Consider the following 15,421-nt stretch of genomic DNA (forward strand, 5'->3'; position numbering starts at 1 on the left):
CTTCTTTGGAGAGATGTCTATTTAGGTGTTCTGCCTATTTTTTGATTGGGTTGCTTGTTTTTTGACATTAAGCTGTATGAGCTATTTGTTTATTCTGGAAATTAGTCCCTTGTTAGTCATATTATTTGCAAATATTTTCTCTCATTCTGTGGGTTGTCATTTCATTTTGTTGATGGTATCTTTAGCTGTGCAAAAGCTATTAAGTTTAATTAGATCCCTTTTGTTTATTTTTGCTTTTATGTCCACTACTCCAGGAGCTGGTTCAAAAAATATATTGCTGTAATTTATGTCCAAGAGTGTTCTGCCTATGTTTTCCTCTAGGAGTTCTATAGTATCTGGTCTTACATTTAAGTCTTCAATCCATTTTGAGTTTATTTTTAGTTTTAGGGGGCCTTTTTTGTTTTGTTTTTTCATTTTTCAGTTTTATTAGGTAGAACTATTACAGTATGAATGCACATATACAATACATTGCATGTAAATACGTATACACAATGTACTGCACATATTTTTTAAATTTACATATATGTACTGTTCATTGTTTCTAAGAACGTTTAGAGCTTTACCTTTTAAACTTACATAGTTTTCAAAGGAATAAAGCCAAAAATAAGAATTAATTCAGAAAGATACACACCCCACTATTAATAGCAACATTATTTATAATTGCCAAGATCTGGAAGCACCCTAAGTGCACATCAGTAGATGAATGGATAAAGAAGATGCAGCATATATATATAATAGAATACAACTCACCCACAAGAAAGGATATTTTGCCATTTGTGGCTCGTCATTCACTTTTTTTTTTCACTTCAAAAACCAGAATTTTATAACTGGCACAAACATTTCCATTGCATCAAAAACAACAAAATACCTAGAAATAAACTTACCCAAGGAGGTTACCTATACTCTGAAAATTGTAAGTTGATGAAGGAAATAGAGGATGATACAAAGAAATGGAAAGATACCTTGTGCTCTTGTATTGAAAGAATCAACACTATCAAAATGACTGTACTACCCAGAGCTATCTACAGATCCAGTGCAACCCGTGCCAAAATACTGACGACATTCTTCACAGAACTAGAACAAACAATTCCAAAATTTATATGGAACCATAAAAGAACCCGAACTGCCAAAGCAATCTTTTGTAGATTTTTTTTCCTCTTTCTTCGTTTTGTTCTCTTTTCTTATGGTTTGATGACTAGAGAAGTTCCTTTAACATTTTTTGTAAAGCTGGTTTGGTGGTGCTGAATTCTTTTACCTTTTGTTTATCTGTGAAACTTTTGATTTGTCCATCAAATTTGAAAGGGAGTCTTGCAGGATAGAATATTCTTGGTTGTAAGATTTTCCTTTCATCACTTGAGATATATTGTGCCACTCCCTTCTGGCCCATAGAGTTTCTGCTGAAAAATCAGCTGATAACTTTATGGGAGTTCCCTTGTCTGTTATTTGTTGCTTTTCTCTTACTAATTTTAATATTTTCTCCTTATCCTTAATTTTTGTCAATTTGATTACTATGTGCCTTGGTGTGTTCCTCTTCAGGTTGATCCTGTGTGGAACTCTCTGCACTTCCTGGACTTAGGTGACTGTTTCCTTTCCCAAGTTAGGAAAGTGTTTAGTTATTATCTCTTCAAAACTTTTCTCAGGTGCTTTATCTCTTCTCTTTCTGAGACCCCTATAATGTGAATATTAGTGCGTTTCTTGTTTTCCCAGAGTTTTCTTAAACTATCCTCATTTCTTTTCCTTCTTTTTTCTTTTTTCTGTTCTGCAGTAGTGATTTCTGTTAATCTGTCCTCTAGCTCACCGATCCATTCTTCTGCCTCATTTAGTCAATTTTTTGTTCCTTCTAATGTGTTATTCATTTCAGTGATTTTATTCTCAACTGTTTGGGTATTCTTTATCTTTTCCAACTCTTTGCTGTGCATCTTTACCCCTCTTGAGTTCTCTGAACATCTTCGCCATCATTACTCTAAACTCTTTCTCGGATAGATTGCCTGTATCCTCATCGCTTTTTTTTTTTCTGGGATTTTATCTTGTGCCTTGGCATGGGAGATATTCCTCTGCTGCCTCATATTGTCCATCTTTCTATTTGTATTTTTAGGTAGGTTATGTTTCTTGACCTTGGAGAGGTAGCCCTCTGTAGGAGATGTCCTGTGTGTCCCAGCAGCACACTCCTCTCTTGTCACTGAAGGGCCAGGGTCCAGCCAGTTCCAGAGTAGAGTCTTGCCTGTGTTTGTGAATTCCTTCCATAAACTTTGGCATTGTTGTTTTCTTATTTCTGGTATCTGCCTCCTGGTGGATGAGGCTGGAGTAGAGGCTTCTGCAGGTTTCCTGGCAGGAAGAGTTGGTGCCTGCCCACTGCTGGGTGGAGCTTGGTCTTGGTCCTCTGGTGGGTAGAGCCATGTCTAGGGATGTGTCTAGAGGCATTTATGGCTCAGGAAGTCTGCTGATGGGTGGGGCTGCATTCTCACCAGTATGTTGTTTGGCCTGAAGCTTCCCAACACTTAAGCCTCAGGTGTTGGGTTTGGCTAGATCTTGGTGCTAATAATCCAATCAAGATGTCATCCTCCAGGAAAGCTCATGTAGGTGAACACTCCTGGAGTGTCCATCACCAGCTTTTATATCACCAGAGTGAGCCGCAGCCATCCCCTACTTCCCCAGGAGACCTTTTAAAACCAACAAGTAGATCTGGCCCAGGTTCCTATGAAATCACTGCCTCTGCCCTTGGACCTGGTGCATGTGAGGTTCTGTGTACACTTCCCAAGAAAATGAAGTCTCTGTTAACCCCAGTCCCATGAGGCTCCTGGAGTTAAGTCCCACTGGCCTTCAAAACCAGATGTCCTGGGGCCTCCTCCTCCCAATGCCTGAACCCCATGCTGGGGAGCCTGATGTAGGGCTCAGAACTCTTACTCCTGTGGGAGGGTCCCTGTGACTTAATTATTCTTCAGCTTGTGGGTCACCCAACTGGGGGTATGGGGCCCAATTATATCATGAGCATGCCCCTCCTACCATCCCATTATGGTTCCTCTTTATGTTTCCAGTTGAAGATCTTTTTTTTTTTTTTTTTTTTTTTGGCTAGGTTCCAGTCTTTTTTTTTGCCAAGGAGTTTAGCAGTCAGTTGTGGTTTTCTTGTAGTCATGAGGAGAGGTGAGCTCATGTTCCTGCTACTCCATCTTGACCAGCTCTATGTAAAGTCTGTTCAGATTTGTTCGCAGCTTAACATATAATCTCTCCTGGAAGATATCCCATATGAATTTGAAAGAATATGTTTTCTATTGTTACTGGGTAGTGTTCTATATATGCCTATTAGATCTAATTGGTTTATTGTGTGAAGTCTTCTATTTCTTTACTTATCTCCTGTCAGCTTATTCTATCTGTTATTGTGAGTGGAGTACAGGCATACCTCAGAGATATTGCAAGTTCAGTTCCAGACCACAATAAAGTGAATATTGCAATAATGTGAGTCACATGCATTTTTTGGTTTCCCAGTGCATATAAAAGGTATAGTTACACTATACTATAGTCTGTTAAGTGTGCAATAGCATTGTGTCTGAAACAAATATACATACCTTAATTTAAAACTCTTTATTGCTAAAAAATACAAACCATTATTACTTCAGCCTTCAGTGAGTAATAATCTTTTTGCAATAGTAACATCAAAGATCACTGGTCCCAGAGCACCATAACAAATATAAAAATAAGGAAAAGTTTTGACATAGTATTTGAATAGAATTACCACAATGACAAAGACAAAAAATTTGTTTAAAAAAACAGTATTTGCAAAGCACAGTAAAGCAAAGTGCAGTAAATGAAGTATGCCTGTATTGAAGTCTCCAGCTATTGTATATTGCATTTCTCTCTTCAATGCCATCAGTTTTTGCTTCATATATTTTGATGGTCTGTCATTAGGTGTGTAAATGTTTATAATTGTTATGTTTTCTTGCTGTCCTGAAACTTTTATTAATAGATAACGTCCTTTGTCTTTTGTAACCTTTTTTGATTTAGTCTATTTTGTCTGATATTAGTATAGCCACTTCTGCTCTGTTTTGGTTACTATTTGCATGGAATACCTTTTCCCATCTTTTCACTTTCAAACTTTTTAAGTATTTGAATCTCAAGTTAAGTCTCTTGTAGACAGCATATAGTTGGACTGTGTTTTGTTTTGTTTTGTTTTGTTTGCCAGTCTCTGTCTTTTAACTGGAGAGTTTAATCCATTTATATTTGATGTAATTTCTGATTAAAGAGAGATTTACTTCTGTCATTGTGCTATTTTTTTCTATAGGCCTTATGCTTTATTGTCTCTCATGTCCTGCTTTACTGCCTTTTGTATTTGATTTTTTTTTGTATTAAAATGTTTAAATTCCTTTCTCATTTCAATCTGTCTGTTCTATAGCTGTTTTCTTTGTGGTTACTGTGGGAATTATACATAGCGTCTCAAAGTTATAACACTGTAATTTGAATTTGTGCCAGCTTAACTTCAAAACATACAAAAACTGCTGCATTACAGCACTTTCCTCACATCTTCTGGTTGTTGATGTCACAAAATTACATCTTTTTACATTATATGTCCCAAAGTATAAAATAATAATTCTTTTCAATGTGTTAGTCTCTTAAATCATGAAGAAAATAAGATTAGGGGTTACAGATCAAAGTTGCAGTAATTAGATTTTACACTAATGTTCTTTTTTCTTTAAATGTGTTGGTTTCTTAAATCATATAGAAAACAAAGAACTATTGCTACAGTAATACCAACATCTATACTTGCCCATGTATTTACCTTTATTGAGCTCTTTATTCCTCTATGTGGCTTTTAGGTACTTCCTAGTGTCATTTTTATTTTACCTTGTAGGACTTCCTTGAACATTGTTTGTAGGGCAAGTGTAGTGGTCCTCAAATCCCTCAGCTTTTGTTTACCTGGGAATATTTTAATTTTTTAGCACTTAATTTTTGTTTCACTTTTGATGGACAGTTTTGCCAGATATAAGATTGTTGGTTGACAGTTTCTTCTTTGAGCACTTTGAATATATTGACCCACTGTCTTCTGGCTTCCAAAGTTTCTGATGAGAAATCTGGTGATAATCTTATTGATAATCAGTTGCTTGTGTGTGATCAGTTGCTTCTCTCTCATTGCTTTCAATATTTTTGTGTCTTTTGAAAATTTGATTATATCTCAGTGTTTGTCTCTTTGAGTTCATCTTGGAGTTTGTTGAGCTTCTTGGATGTTTATATTCATAGTTTTCATCAAATTTAGGACATTTTCAGCATAATTTCTTCAAATAGTCTCTCAACTCTTTTTTCTCTCTCTTCTCTAGTACTCATGATACATACGTTGGTCCACTTGATGATGCCCCACAGGTCCTAAAAGAAATCTGTTTGATTTTCTTCAGTCTTTTTCTTTCTTCCTCAGACTTGATAATATCTTCAAGTTCACTGATTATTTCTTCTGTCTACTAAAATCTGCCTTTGAATCCTTTTAGTGAATTTTTCATTTCAATTATTGTACTTTTCAGCTTGTTTGTTTCTTTTTAGGTTTTCTGTTTCTTTATTGATATTTTCATTTATTCATCCATTGTTTTCTTCACTTCCTACACATCTTCCTTAGTTCTTTGAGCATCTTTAATAAAACAGTTGTTTTAAAGTCTTTGGTATATCTGCCATTAGCTCTTTTACAGGGACAGTTTCTGCTGATTTTTCCCCCTTTGGATGGACCATACCTTCCAGTTTCTTTGTATGTCTTGTGATTTTTTGTTGAATGCTGGACATTTGAATCTAAAAATATGGTAACTTTGGAAATCAGGTTCTCACTCTTCCCAGGATTTGCTATTTTTGTTATTATTTTAGTTTATTATTTTTTGTTTTTGATTGTTGTAGGCTGTCTTTGTGCCAAGGATTAGCCTGAGCTGCAAACTTAAGGACTTCTCAGGTCTTTTCTGAGCGTTTTCCTGGGCATGCAGAGTCATTTTCTAAGTTTCATTGTCTATCCATTTGGTCTTTGATGTCCTAGTCTTTAATATCTGACTCCCAAAAGGGGAAAAAGAAAAAATGAATAGGGAAAGAAAAGGGTATCAGTCCTTCAAATCCCCTGAAAGTCACTTCAGGTAGAGGGGGAAGGGCTTGCAACAATGGGGGAGGTGATGTAACAATGGCTGCCTGCCTCTTTCTGTGGTCAGAAGCAGCAAACAGATTTCTGATATTTGAAGGATCCAGTGTCCTTTTTGTCACCTCCCCCTTCTCCTTACCCACTCTGCAAGATGTGTACAAGCTGCTCAAGGAACATTGCAAGCTGCCTGCCGCGTGGCTAGGAGTGAGAGCTGGATAGCTGCTACTGTGCTAAGGAATGAAATGGATGAAAATTATATGCAATTTACCTTCCAAGTCCCCCTCTGGAAGTTGCAAGCCTTCAATAGACTCCAGAGTTCCAAAATAGTTACATGTTGGACAGATTCTGCCAGCACAGTTGTTGTCTATCTCTGGGCATCTCTAGAGTGACAGAATCCTGGTGATTTCTACTCTGCAATATTCTGCCATCCTCCTGCCCTCATCACACACGCACACTTTTTTTTTTTAAAGGAATTTATTTGTTAGAGCAGTTTTAGTTCACAACAAAATGGAAAAGAAGGTACACATATTTCCCGTGTACCCTCTGCCCACACACATGCATAGCCTCCCCCATTATCATCACTCACCAAATGATCCACTTGTCACAAAGGATGAACCTACACTGACACATCATAATCACTTGCTGACACATCATAATCACTCGAAGTCCATGGTTTACCTTGGGTTTCACTCTTGGTGGTGTACGTTATTTGGGTATGTATTTGGACAAATGTATAGTGACGTATATCCATTATTATAATATACAAAGTACTTTCACTGTCCTAAAAATCCTCTGTGCTCCACCTAATCATCCCTCCCTGCCCCCAGCCCTTGGTAACCACTGATCTTTTTACTATCTCAGTAGTTTTGCCTTTTCCAGAATGGTAAATTGTAATCATACACAACGTGTAGACTTTTGAGATTGGCTTCTTTCACTTAGTAATATGCATTTAAGTTTCTTTTCTTTTTCATGGCTTAATAGCTCATTTCTTTTTAGTGCTGAATAATATACTACATTGTCTGGATGCACCACCATCTGTTTATCCATTCACCCTCTGAAAGACATCTTGGTTGCTTCCAAGTTTTGGCAATTATGAATAAAGCTGCTCTAAACATCCGTGTGCAGGTTTTTGTATGGACATAAGTTTTAAGCTCATTTGGGTGAATACCAAGGAGTATTGGATCATATGTTTAGTTTTATAAGAAACACCAAACTGTCTTCCAAAGTGGCTGTACTATTTTGCATTCCCACTAGCAATGAATGAGAGTTTCTGTGGCTCCACATCCTTGGCAGCCTTTGGTGTTGTCAGAGTTCCAGATTTTGGCCATTCTAATTGGTATATTGTGGTATGTCATTGTTGCCATAATTTCTATTTCTTTGATAACATATGGTGTGGATCTTCTTTTCATATCCTTATTTGCCATCTGTATAGGTTTTTTGTTTTGTTTTTTTTTTACTTTTTTTACTTTTTTTGGTGGAGGGGAGGGAGGTAATTAGGTTTATTTTATTTTTTAGAGGAGGTACAGTGGATTGAACCCAGGACCTCATGCGTGCTAAGCGTGCACTCTACCATTTGATCTATACCCTCCCCTCCTCTGTATATGTTCTTTGGTAAGATTTCTTTTAATGTCTTGGGCCTATTTTTTTAATAGAGTTGTTTGTTTCCTTACTGTTTAGTTTTAAGAGTTCTTTATGTATTCTGGATAGCAGTCCTTTATCAAATGTGTCTTTTGCAAATATTTTCTCCCAGTCTGTGGCTTGTCTTCTGATTCTCTTGATATTGTCTTTTGTAGGGCAGAAGTTTTTAATTTTAATGAAGTCTAGCTTATCAGTTATTTTTTTCATGGATTCTGTCTTTGGTATTTTCTCTAAAAGGGCATCACCATAGCCAGGGTCATCTAAGATTCCTCCTATGTTATCTCCTATGAGTTTTATAGTTTTTCATGTACATTTAGGTCCTCCCCGGTATCTTCTTATTCTTTCCTGACTGGCCCTGTTCCAGACGCCTGCCAAGGGGCAGTATAGGTGCTCCATCCTTGCCACAGCTCTTTACTTCCATGTATTTTTTCTCTCAACTAGTTCCATCATCTGCCTGCTGTAGACCCTCTTCTCAGAGCAGTAGAGGTAAACAAGTAAATAAAGACTAAGAACTAATGCTCTGATTACAGCTTTATGCAACTGCTTCTTGGGGTCATCTTCCTATTAGTATTTTTAGGCATTTGGTTGAAATGACATAAATTCTGGCTTACTAATGGGATCCTTCTTTAATGATGGTATAAACTACAAGCAAACTAATAGAACCAGCTCAGCAATGTTAAGCAAGTCTTTTTAAGAGATTTCAAATCTTCTGGACTCTGGGGTGGGCCTAGGCCCCTCTTTAAAGAAGCTGCTAAGTGAAACATGTCTGGCTAATTACACAGCAACTCACAGGACTGTTAGTTTGGCAGTTACTAACTTGAGAGTATTTGCATTGGTTTACTGCATAGTTAGCATTCAGTCTTTAGGTCTCTTTTCCATTTTTGACTTTCACACACACGGCTCTCTACACCAGGACATGTCTCTGAGAGACAAGCTACAAAGCTGCCAAGGAGGACTTCCTTTTGCTGCTCCTATGAGCTGCAGTGCCAATTCCTGCTGCTTGGAAAGGACCTGAATAAGCATCCTCCTTTGTGACAGGAGATGCCTTGGATGATACTGTGGCTTTCTTAGACATTCCCAAGTTTGGAGGTTTTGATTTGCTGTTGCTGTAAAGCCGCTTTCCCTGACCCTGTCTTTTTCTCGTAGCTTGATACGGCAGCCACAAGGGTCCACGCGGTCATCCCTGCCCCATGGCTGAAGGAGCAGGTGTGTTTTCTTTTGAAGCTTATGCTGCAGCAGTGCAGGACCCAGTATGAGCTGGGGAAGCTTTTACAGCTGTTTGTGGGAATAGAGCATCTCTTCTCTGATGGTAAGACAATTCTTACAGTTAAGTGACTGTTAAGAAGTTAGCTTATTAATCTTGAAAATAGTTTAGAAGATCATTCAGGAAATTAAAATGCATATGATATGTAACATTACATTTACAGCCCAGAATGGGGTGTGAGAAGGTTACAGGAAACTTCAATCATGGTTAAAGCATTTAAGACATCACACAACAGGACAAAACACAAGTAATACAACTGTCTGCTCAGTCTAATGCAAATAGCCACGTTTACCCCTGGCATTACCCTGTCACTCTCATTCTTTTCTCTGACAGGTAACCCTAACGTATCATCATTGCTCAAGATCACAAACCTGTTTTCAGAACTGCCTAATTCCTTTTTAAAGTTTCAGAGACAAATTGTGCCTATTTTTTGCAGATTCCTACAGACGTGGGCAGTCTATAAGCTTGCTGCTGATTGAGCAGGATTGCTTTACCCTCTTTTCTACTCGTTTGATAATTTCAAATTTTTGTTGAGTGATAATGTTATTCTTTTACTGTAGATTCTGGCATTTTCACTACCAGGGTTATTTTATCACATTAAAACTCACAGATGTTCAGCTGGAGAGCTCAAATTTGCACAGAGCAGTGACAGAGTGCTGGGCTCTGTGCCAGTTTTATAGGCTGTGGGCTGATGACTAGAAGGAAAGGGGGCTGTTTCCAAAATGTAGTGTATATAAGCTGGTACTGGTCAGTTACCATGTAAAGCAAACAGTAGATCTTCTTAATGTAAAATGTTTTCATTGATCTGTGGTAACTTTAATTTTTTTCAGAAATAAATTTCATGTTTTCTTGCTAGAATTACTCTATCCTTAAATTACAGATTGTCTACATTGTTAACCATTACTATAATGCTTTTATTCATATAATTAAATTATTTTATTTTTATGGAATATTTGTATGTATATACTGTATACGTGCTTAGAGAAAATAATGTTTTTTTTTAAACCTATGTTTTATATGGTGCCAGCAAAGAAATCTAGCATGCCCATACTGGTGTTACTGTGCTGAGTGTCTCACTGTCCTTGGAAATACCGGAATCAGATCACAGCCCAGCAGGTGGCATTGGGAGCAGACTTCTAGAGAATGTTTTCCATGCCCCCCCTTTGTGGTCGGGCACACGTAGGCCCCACACGTACTATTTGAGAGTAGGAGCAAACCCAGCCACATAAATTGTTGGCAGAGAATTCCTAATGTTACTGAGAATAAGAATTCCTTGAAGAGACAAATACTGTGTAATTCCACTTATATGAACATATATAACAAAACAGAAACAGACTTAGATCCCGAGAGCGAACTGGCTGGTGGCCGCAGGGCGAGGCAGGGGCAGGCAAAATAAGTGAAGGGGATTAAGAGGTACTGACTCCAGTTATACAGTAAGTCAGTCGTGGGGATGTAATGTACAGCATAGAGAGTATAGTCAGTAAAATTGTAATGACTTTGTATGGTGACAGATGGTAACTAGACATATGGTGATCATTTTGAAATGTATAAGAATATTGAATCACTATGTTATACACCTGAAACTAATATAATACCCTAAGTCAATTATACTTCAAATTTAAAAAAAGAATTTCCCGGGGACATCAGGAAACGCTCAGCTAGGTCTCCCTGGGTTTAGTTAGACAGGTGTCTGGCGGAGTAAGAGCTCCTCCATTCTGAATACCAGGTGCCGTGTTAGAGCTTTGGCTCTTGACCAGCTGCAAGTTTCAGCTGTCCTATAGGTTCTGTGTCTTGATCCACACCAAGCCTGCGTTGAGTGAACGATTGTACAAATTTATTCAAGGTAGGAGAATAATCTGGGAAAAGATAGAACTAACCTGAATGAATGGCTAAGTCTTCCAAAGGTTAATTGAGTTGCTCCTCCGTGGTAGGCCATCAACGTCCGCCCTGTATATAAAGCCAGACACATAGGCAGAGTCCTTGTGCTCATCTCTGATCTGTCAATTTTTACTCTATAAGAGCCTTTGGCTTCCTCTGCTAGCCAACTAGAGTAGAAAAATACGTTTTTGTTTCCCTTTAGCCACATTATTATGTTAAACCTACATAGTCTCCCATGATATTTAGTTACCCTGTAACAGTATTTTACTGATTATATGTTTATATCTGCTGCTCTTTGGCGCAGGTCCAGATGTAAAGAAGCTATGTGTCCTTAGCCAGATTTTGAAGGATACATCCATAGACATTAATCGTGTAATTATTACCAGCTACAGCCTTGAGAATTTTCAGCATGAATGTAGATCAATTTTGGAAAAACTGGAGACAGAAGGACAGTTTGCTTTGGCCAGGAGGGTAGCAGAACTCGCCGAACTACCTGTGGACAACTTGGTTATTGAAGAGGTATCATCAGTCTTTTAAGTTATTTAAAATCTTAGCTTTTTGACTCAGTATTAAACTGAGAATCAAACGAGATATGTGATTTAATAGAGAGATGAGGCTTTTTCACTTCTGACACACAATTACTTTCAGAAATGGATGAGCCTAGAATGCCCGTTTTTGAAAAGTGTTTGCTTTAAATATAAGGTTAACTTGTAGGACATGCTACAACTATTTTACTTGAAATAGAATCAAATATAAGGGGGCTTCGTCTTGAACCTCGTTCAATTAGATGAATTTAGAATTGTTTTTCATACCTTAACTTTTCCAGATAACATGTCCAGGATCATCTGTAACCAAGTCCCATGTTCTCTGACTTGATTTGGGTTTTAACAAGCATGATACACTTAGGGAGCATTAGCATCTATGGTACTTCTTTATCCAAGAAAGGCTAAAATTTGCTTTGTTAAATTTCACAGATAACACAGGAAATGCAGACCTTAAAACACGTTGACCAGTGGTCCCTGAAACAAGCAAGAATTGACTTCTGGAAAAAATGTCATGAGAATTTTAAGAAAAATTGCATTTCAAGCAAAGCAGCATCTTCCTTTTTCTCAGCCCAGGCTCTGAAGGCACGTGAGTGCCCCACTGAGGAGGGATGGAGCTGCGCTGAGGAGCGCCATCTGCTGCTCACCCTGACGGGACACTGGCTTGCCCAGGAGGACCTGGTGCCGCTGGAGGAGCTGGAGGAGCTGGAGAAGCAGATCTGGCTCTGCCGCATCACCCAGCACACCCTCAGGGGAAACCAGCAGGAAATAGAGCCCAGGTGTTCTCAACAGATGTCAACTAGTGGTGAACTTACCTTTGATAGTTTAGCCAGAGAGTTTTCATTTTCTAAGTTGGCTGCTCTGAACACATCAAAATACTTAGAACTTAATGGCCTTCCTTCCAAAGACAATTGTGAGAACAGACTAGATTGGAAGGAGCAAGAGTCCCTAAACTTTTTGATTGGGCGCCTGCTGGATGATGGCTGTGTGCATGAAGCAAGTAGAGTGTGCCGCTATTTTCATTTCTACAACCAGGATGTCGCCGTGGTACTGCACTGCAGAGCGCTGGCTTCAGGGGAGGCTAGTGTGGATGACCTGCACCCAGAGATCCATGCCCTCCTGCGAAGTGCTGAGCTGCCTGAGGAGGAAGAACCTGGCTTTCCTCTCAGGAAAGTCCAAAGCAGTAAGTGAAGGAGATCAGACTGCCCTGAGTCCTGTGAGGTGCTGTTGGCGTTCTCTCCAGGAAGAAAGGGGGAAATAGAACTGCCTCTGTCCACAGATATGACTGCCTCCATAGAAAATCCCAAGGAATCTATAAGAAAATTCCTAGGATAAGCGAGTTTAGTGAGGTCACAGGATTCATCAGGTTAACATTAAAAAAAATCAGTCATATTATATGTGATCAATGTACAATTGGAAACATGATTATTTGTATAGAATAAATTTCAGTGAACTAGTGACAAGTCAGATAGATCCCCTCTAATTTTGCTGCATAGCTAGTTAAAAGACATAGGTGCTTCTACTTCAGCGACTAGCTAATTACCTAGTTCATGGATTGCCCTTAACTTAGTGTAACTTGTGTACCAAAAGGGCAAAACTAACATCGTGCACTTTCCTGAGTGCTTGCCTCTAGGGCCAGCTTACTGCCCTCTTGGGATTAGAGCACCTGATCTGAAAAGAAGGTCCCTCTCTGAGTTTTGGCTCTTGCTGGCTGCAGACTCTCCCACCACAGCCAAGGGGTTGCTCAGGAGCCAGGACCAGAGAGAATGGGCAGTAGGACTTTCTTTTCTGCTCCTTGAGCCTGTGCCAGGGGACGTGTCCTGGAGCCCGCTCTCTCTCTGTGAGCCTTAGTGCTTGGTTCTGGGTTTCAGGTGGCATTGCATTCAGTCTGGACTTTACTAGATGAGAAGAAATGGTGACGTAGGTCATCAGTCCCCCTGCTTCTTGTTTACTTTTCAGAATCGTCGCATAGCGCTGCGTGCACTGTGTCCAGGTTTTATATTGAGTTCAGTGGGTGAGACCTAGAACTGGAAACCCCAGTGAAAGATTTTAAGGAGGGGAATAACATGATCTGAGTTGCTTTTTATTTTTTTTTCTTTAAAGCATATTTTTTAAGGAGTTATATCTTAAATGCAAAAGTATTACATGCTTAATGTAACAAACCACACAGTATAGAAGTGCATAAAGTAATAAATGAAAGTTATTTACCCATTCAACACCACCCCCACCAGATTCCCCAGAATAACACCTTTTACTTGCTTGGTGTGCATTATTTTCCATGTGTGGCTTTGCACATGCGCACACACACACAATATTTATTTATTTTCTATGAAAATGCAATTATTTTTTTCTACATTTTTTCCTGTCAGTACACATAGATTGATCTAATTGTTTTAATGGATGCAAAGTATTCCACGGTAGGAATGTACTATGATTTTTTTGAAACAATGATTTACTGATACTACACATTTAAATTTTTTTCAATTTTGTTCTTGCTATTGGAAACAATGCTATATAAATAATTCTTTTCTACTTTTATTCCCTAAAAGAAACCCTTTATCTAATTAAGAAAGTTTTGTTTTAGGCTAAGAGTTTTTTTAAAAATCAGAATGGATTTGAAGTTTACTATGCCTTTAAGATATCGATCCAGATGATCCTGCAAAGACTGGAAGATTGAGTTGAGGGAGAGGGGAGGCTGGCAGCAGGAGACAGTAACAGCCTATTAGATGCAGGCATAAAGGTTGGAACTAAGGCAGTGATCGAGAGGTGTTCTGGAGGTAGAGTCAGGTAGGCCTGGTGACTTATTGGACATAAGGGGAAGTTGGGAGGGATGGAGTGTTGGGGAGAGCCTAGCAGGCATCATGGGTGACGATCTCTAGAGTGTTCAGTTAGGTGGCTTTGAGTCCTTTGTAGCCCATGAGGCCTTTGGAAGTATCTCAGGCTGGGAAATCCTGGAAGAAGGCAATGAAAGACGTTTAAGTGGGTATGAGCCCTGTCAGAAGTGGTCCCAGACCCAGGGGGAGTCACTGGGGTGCAGTGAGGGAAGCTGTGAGCCAAGATATAGAGTCATGGGGGGCTGGGGAGAGGTCTTAACTTACTAGCTTCGAGCCTCCCTCCAACCTCAATTTGCTTCCAGCATCAAGTTTGGATAGTCAGTCATTTGTGATGCTGCCCCCCATTGATGAAGTGGTGTCTAATCTGGAAACTCTGACAAGCAGATGCCTCCATGGGAAGAATTATTGCCGGCAGGTCCTCTGTCTGTATGAACTTGCCAAGGTACGTGCCAAAGGGTGGGGTCTCTACAGGAAGTTTCCTCTGAGAGGGAGGGAAGTGGGACTTTGGAGATAGATTTTGGACGTTGCCTTCAGATTATAGTCATGACCTGGGAGTGGAGCTCTTCTCAGGTTGTTGGTCCCGGTAAATCCATCCCTGAGGAATAGCCAGGAGTCTGTCAGGCCAAGGGCCAGGGCAGTTTGAGTTCTGGCTGCGGCTCACCCAGCCAGAAGCTAGGGCAGGACTAGCTTCTTCTCACTTCTCTCGGCCCCTATTCTTGATCTGTAAATGACTTGATGAGGGTCCCCTCCAGCCCTAAAATATCTTAGGTTTCCCATATGGCACTTTCGATGTGGAAAAGAGCCCAAAATAAGTTTTAAAATGAAATTAACTGGAATGTAATGACTATAAAGACACGCGCCAGAGCAGTCAGGAATCGTTTGTGGCTTTGTGCTGACTGAGGGAGAGCAGGAGTCGACTCCCAGGGTGGTGGGCGAGCACGAGGGAGGGCAAGCCGAGCACCAACAGCCCCGCTTTGCACGAGCCTCGGAGGCTTCTTTGGAAATTAAGGGTTTCCCGCTGCCATGGGAACAGTGAAGAAGGGGCTCTGCCTTTTACTCGATTTTCTCAGGTTTCATAACATTTGAAATGCTCAGTGTTCAATGAGAGATTAACCTGATGCTTTCTGAAGACAAGCCTTTCTCTTGCTAGGATTCAGCTCATTGGCGAAGC

At 39.5% G+C, this 15,421-nt stretch overlaps 1 protein-coding gene across 3 annotated transcripts in view; it reads left to right on the plus strand.

Annotated features, from left to right (window-relative positions):
• LOC102503712 (SPG11 vesicle trafficking associated, spatacsin) overlaps window positions 1-15,421 on the plus strand; it is a 76,384-nt gene that overhangs the window by 52,299 nt on the left and 8,664 nt on the right. For all 3 annotated transcript variants that reach the window (XM_032481322.1, XM_032481324.1, XM_032481323.1), the window contains 4 exons: window positions 8,879-9,041; window positions 11,179-11,393; window positions 11,849-12,599; window positions 14,553-14,692. In XM_032481322.1, coding sequence (XP_032337213.1) covers window positions 8,879-9,041; window positions 11,179-11,393; window positions 11,849-12,599; window positions 14,553-14,692 — 1,269 coding nt within the window. The remainder of the gene's footprint in view (window positions 1-8,878; window positions 9,042-11,178; window positions 11,394-11,848; window positions 12,600-14,552; window positions 14,693-15,421) is intronic.

This window comes from Camelus ferus, chromosome 6, assembly GCF_009834535.1.
Source record: "Camelus ferus isolate YT-003-E chromosome 6, BCGSAC_Cfer_1.0, whole genome shotgun sequence".
Classification (NCBI taxonomy): Eukaryota; Metazoa; Chordata; class Mammalia; order Artiodactyla; family Camelidae; genus Camelus; species Camelus ferus.